General features: G+C 33.8%; 1 protein-coding gene across 1 annotated transcript in view; it reads right to left on the bottom strand.

The window, feature by feature from the left end:
* Positions 1-6,108, bottom strand: part of prtgb (protogenin homolog b (Gallus gallus)) — a 31,726-nt gene that overhangs the window by 20,253 nt on the left and 5,365 nt on the right. Inside the window, 3 exon segments of the mRNA XM_016515721.1 lie at positions 657-953; positions 1,055-1,188; positions 1,298-1,444. Coding sequence (XP_016371207.1) covers positions 657-953; positions 1,055-1,188; positions 1,298-1,444 — 578 coding nt within the window.

The raw sequence follows: 6,108 nt of genomic DNA, 5'->3' as shown, positions 1-6,108 counted from the left end.
GTAGATCGGGGGGCGCATTCCCTTCAAAAACAAACGTAATCCACTGCGTCTTCAGCGGCTCAGATGCCGGGAGTAAATGACGACTGCTATGTTCATTATTACATCCAACAACAGAACACCTCAATCGCTTAGAAGTCATTCTTGTCTACATCTGCTCCGGCGGTGAAACAATGGCGGACTGATGACAGCTCACTCAGGGCGGGGCTAAGGTAAGACACCAGTGTCAATCAACTATCGTGGGAGGGGCCTGTGCAGAACTACATCATTCTGCCAAGAATCTGTGAACGGCTCGATATGAGAAAGGGGTGTGGATTTATCGAGATTTTAAAAAAAGCACTGGGTGGATTTTTATCATTATAGGGTGGTTGTGTACACACACTGCCAATACCACATTTCAGTTCAAACAGCATGTAAAAGTGAATTTTGCATCCGATGACCGGATGAAAACCTGAAATTCGACCAAAACCGACATTTTTCACTTTTTTTTGTCTGTACCGTAGCTCAAAATTAGACTGTGCGCATTCCGACTCGTTTTGCCAGCACGGATCACAAATAGTTATTGTTATTGGTATGAATGTTAACATAGTTATCGTTTTTGGTGTAAAGAGCCCTTCAGAAGTGTTTATGATGCATCCGTTCCAACAGACATCTCTTACCGAGTACGGCGAGGTTTCCGGGCGCTATGCTGTAGTTGCGTGTTCCCGGTGTCGTCGCCCGGCACAGGTACGTGCCGCTGTGATGAGCTTTAACGGCAGAGATGATCAGGTTCCCGTTTCCCAGCACTCTGGCTCCGGACACGTCTATGGGTTTAGAGTCGGCCCGGCTCCAGGACACAAGCGGCCGAGGGTTTCCCTCCGCCAAACACTCCAGAACCACAGACTGACGCAGCCCGGCGCTGATGTTCTGCGGTCCTGCTATGATGTGTGGTTTCATGAGAGGCCTCGGACCCGATGCTGGACAGAGAACAGAGAAGACTCAGTGGCAAGCTACTGCTTCCTTTATTCCAGAATTGGATCTGATAATGATCACCGTTCATCCTCACACAAACACAGACCTGGGATGATGGTCAGCTCGGCCTCTCGGCTCCTGACTCGACTGGCCATGTTTGTTGCTAAGCAGCGATAATTCCCAGCATCCCTCATTGTCACATCGTGGATCTGCAGCACTCCGTTTGGCAAAACAGTGATTCTGAAACAAGCAGAAGTACATTTAGAGTTAAACACATTACTTGGTAACTCAAACTGAGGGCTTTCGGCATGCCATTTATTTTGCATATTTTGGATTTTTATTTGCACACCTGTCTGAATCCAGAGGTAGAGATCTTTGGTTGAGTTCCCAGCTGATAACCGCTGATCCACTGACAGCACAGAAGAACCTGGCCACAGAGCCCAGCGTGACTTCAGCAGGGACCGGGTGGGTAATGAACAACAGCACATCTGTGAAAGTCAATGGAAGAGAGAGAAATCATTAACAAAGTTTTGCATATCCAAAATCAACATTGCATCCATATATGTCCATAACGTGAAATTTCTGAGTGAAAAAAAAGAGATATAAATGATTCACAACAGGGTCATTATAGTTCAGAAAAAAAAAAAAGAAAAAAAAAATCTAAATAAAATACATTTTAACTGAAAATAAAATATAAAAAGCGTATACTTATTCTATTTCAGCTATTTGCAAAAGAAAAATTTCTAATTTTCATTTAGTTTAACTTGATGTATTAAAATGAGTAAAACTAAAACTGAAATAAAATTAATAAAAACTATATAGACACATTTAAAGAAAAAACAACATTTAAATGACAAAAACACTCAACAAAGTTAGTAAAACTTTAACAGAAATTAAAATGAAAACAGAAAATATAAAAATAAAAACAAATTCAAAATATGAATAAAACCTATAAAAGTATCTCATTGATACTAAAATAAACCATTAAAAAATAAACTAAAATGAAACAAAATATTAAAAAAATTAAACTTATTTTACTTCAGCTAGTCGTCAAGGCAACTTTTCTCATTTTCATTTAGTTTAACTTGATGTATAAATAAAACTAAAAATAAAATAATTTTTTTAAACTATATAAAAATAAAACATTTACTAAAACAAAAATTAAAATGAAAACAGAAAAAATCTAGTAAAAAAAAATTGTATCTCAATGATACTAAAATAACACTGGTTCACAAGCATGTATAAACCAAATAGAGCCAATGTAGAATTTAACATAGATCTAATTTTGTATTATATTTATTGTTTATTACGAGACTAGCAGTTTTTCGGACCAACGTCAACAGCAAATAGTGAAAGTTCTTGGCTTTCCTTCAAAATCAATATAAATCCCTTTAAAACGAATCAGTTTACAGACACAGACGAATCCGCCATAATCAATAATGAGGTCTGAAAGATAAGAGAAAACGCAAAACAATAACACAAGACGATCTGACCGTCCTCCCTTTCTTGCTCTATCAGTTTCCTACATATTAAACACACATTTAAATGCATTTTCAGCAGCCAGCAAGATATTTCTAATTTTCATTTAGTTTAACTTGATGTATTAAAATGAGTAAAACTAAAACTGAAATAAAATTAATAAAAACTATATAGACACATTTAAAGAAAAAACAACATTTAAATGACAAAAACACTCAACAAAGTTAGTAAAACTTTAACAGAAATTAAAATGAAAACAGAAAATATAAAAATAAAAACAAATTCAAAATATGAATAAAACCTATAAAAGTATCTCATTGATACTAAAATAAACCATTAAAAAATAAACTAAAATGAAACAAAATATTAAAAAAATTAAACTTATTTTACTTCAGCTAGTCGTCATTTTCATTTAGTTTAACTTGATGTATAAATAAAACTAAAAATAAAATAATTTTTTTAAACTATATAAAAATAAAACATTTACTAAAACAAAAATTAAAATGAAAACAGAAAAAATCTAGTAAAAAAAAAGTGTATCTCAATGATACTAAAATAACACTGATCCACAAGCATGTATAAACCAAATAGAGCCCATGTAGAATTTAATATAGATCTAATTTTGTATTAAATTAATTGTTTATTAAGAGACTAGCAGTTTTTCGGACCAACGTCAACAGCAAATAGTGAAAGTTCTTGGCTTTCCTTCAAAATCAATATAAATCCCTTTAAAACTAATCAGTTTACAGACACAGACGAATCCGCCATAATCAATAATGAGGTCTGAAAGATAAGAGAAAACGCAAAACAATAACACAAGACGATCTGACCGTCCTCCCTTTCTTGCTCTATCAGTTTCCTACATATTAAACACACATTTAAATGCATTTTCAGCAGCCAGCAAGATGCTGTCGCCAATAAACTTGAGGGTTTAAGGCATGAAATAAAACATGAAATGATTTTCCATTTAGCTGGTGTGTTTATATGAAGCTTACAGCATAGAGACGGATCTTAACTGTGATTGGTTGTCTGTTAAGGGCCAGAGTGCACAGTAGCCAATAATAAACAGCTGCTCTAATCAATGAATCAATGGACCAATGACAGTGAATAACGACTTTTTATAGATCAGAGAGAATCAATGGCACTCATCTGAAATGAGTGTGTCAATATGCATGCTACTGTGGGCAACGAACAGGCTCATAATGCAGCTTGCAAAGTGTAAAATGAGGTTTGAAACAATACACAGGTGATGTAACAATCACACGTCTGTTTCTTCACCATTTTCACAAGCAGCACTAGGACAACAGCAGGATTTCTCCACATTTTTAAAAACAATAAGATAAAGACTCAGCGGTTCGAGGGACACCAGCCCCTAATTTGACCCATAAGCCACTGGGTTTCCTCCCCCCCGTGTTCCTGCTGAGTCCAGCCAGAATGCTCTAAAGGTAATCAATGAAAGTTCATCGAGACTAGCAGTTTTTCGGACCAACGTCAACAGCAAATAGTGAAAGTTCTTGGCTTTCCTTCAAAATCAATATAAATCCCTTTAAAACGAATCAGTTTACAGACACAAACAAATCCGCCATAATCAATAATGAGGTCTGAAAGATAAGAGAAAACGCAAAACAATAACACAAGACGATCTGACCGTCCTCCCTTTCTTGCTCTATCAGTTTCCTACATATTAAACACACATTTAAATGCATTTTCAGCAGCCAGCAAGATGCTGTCGCCAATAAACTTGAGGGTTTAAGGCATGAAATCAGACATGAAATGATTTTCCATTTAGCTGGTGTGTTTATATGAAGCTTACAGCATGGAGCACTCAGACGGATCTTAACTGTGATTGGTTGTCTGTTAAGGGCCAGAGTGCACAGTAGCCAATAATAAACAGCTGCTCTAATCAATGAATCAATGGACCAATGACAGTGAATAACGACTTTTTATAGATCAGAGAGAATCAATGGCACTCATCTGAAATGAGTGTGTCAATATGCATGCTACTGTGGGCAACGAACAGGCTCATAATGCAGCTTGCAAAGTGTAAAATGAGGTTTGAAACAATACACAGGTGATGTAACAATCACACGTCTGTTTCTTCACCATTTTCACAAGCAGCACTAGGACAACAGCAGGATTTCTCCACATTTTTAAAAACAATAAGATAAAGACTCAGCGGTTCGAGGGACACCAGCCCCTAATTTGACCCATAAGCCACTGGGTTTCCTCCCCCCCGTGTTCCTGCTGTGTCCAGCCAGAATGCTCTAAAGGTAATCAATGAAAGTTCATCTGCTGGTAGAATCCTGCACGTCACTCGTGTTCCATGAAGACGAAGGGAATTAAAAAGCTCCTTTATTTACATGTGAGGATTAATTACCACTAACTGTCAATCAAATAACACGCTGTTATTTAGAGTGTTCAAACAGTTCAAAATTACCTTTACTTACTCGTGAACAAACATTTATTCTGCACAGAAAACACTAAACAAAACAAAACAAAAACACAGAAAAATCCTAAAAAATAAATGAATAAATCACAATTAATTGTTAATCAAATAATGTGCTGGCATGGTTCAAAATGACCTTACTCATGAACAAATCAAACATTTATTCTGCACAGAAAAACACACAAAAAAGAAATAATCCTAAAAAAAAAATACAAATAAATTCTTCCTTTATAGTGACATGATTCAAAATTACTTTTACTTCCTCATCGTGAACAAATAAAAATTTATTTAGCAAAAAAAAGGAAAAATCTTAAGAAAAATTAAATAAAAATAAATCAAATTAATAACCATTAACTGTTAAAACAAATAACGTGCTGTTCTCCCGTTATAGTGACACAATTGAAAATAACCAAATTAAACATTTACTCTCAACAGAAAAATAGAAAAATTCAAAATTACCTTTACTTACTCGTGAACAAACATTTATTCTGCACAGAAAACACTAAACAAAACAAAACAAAAACACAGAAAAATCCTAAAAAATAAATGAATAAATCACAATTAATTGTTAATCAAATAATGTGCTGGCATGGTTCAAAATGACCTTACTCATGAACAAATCAAACATTTATTCTGCACAGAAAAACACACAAAAAAGAAATAATCCTAAAAAAAAAATACAAATAAATTCTTCCTTTATAGTGACATGATTCAAAATTACTTTTACTTCCTCATCGTGAACAAATAAAAATCTATTTAGCAAAAAAAAGGAAAAATCTTAAGAAAAATTAAATAAAAATAAATCAAATTAATAACCATTAACTGTTAAAACAAATAACGTGCTGTTCTCCCGTTATAGTGACACAATTGAAAATAACCAAATTAAACATTTACTCTCAACAGAAAAATAGAAAAAGAGGAAAAATCCTAAAAAAATTAAATAAAAAAAATAAAAAAATTAAAATGAATTGTTTTCCCTTTATAGTGGTATGGTTCAAAATTACCTTTACTTACTCATGAACAAACATTTATTTTGCACACAAAAATACACAAAAAAGGAACAATTTAAATTTTTTTTAATAAACATAAATAAATGACAGGAAAAGTCAATTATTATTATAAAGTCAATTAAGTTTAATTTTAATTAATTACAAATTACCGCTAACCGACAATCTGCTGTTCTCTCATGGTAAATAAAATACATTTATATATATATATATATATATATATATATA

Source organism: Sinocyclocheilus rhinocerous, unplaced genomic scaffold (genome assembly GCF_001515625.1).
Source record: "Sinocyclocheilus rhinocerous isolate Xijiao unplaced genomic scaffold, SAMN03320098_v1.1 scaffold116, whole genome shotgun sequence".
In the NCBI taxonomy this organism is placed as follows: domain Eukaryota; kingdom Metazoa; phylum Chordata; class Actinopteri; order Cypriniformes; family Cyprinidae; genus Sinocyclocheilus; species Sinocyclocheilus rhinocerous.
Note: the sequence above shows the minus strand (reverse complement) of the source record. Positions and strands in the feature narration are given on the sequence as shown.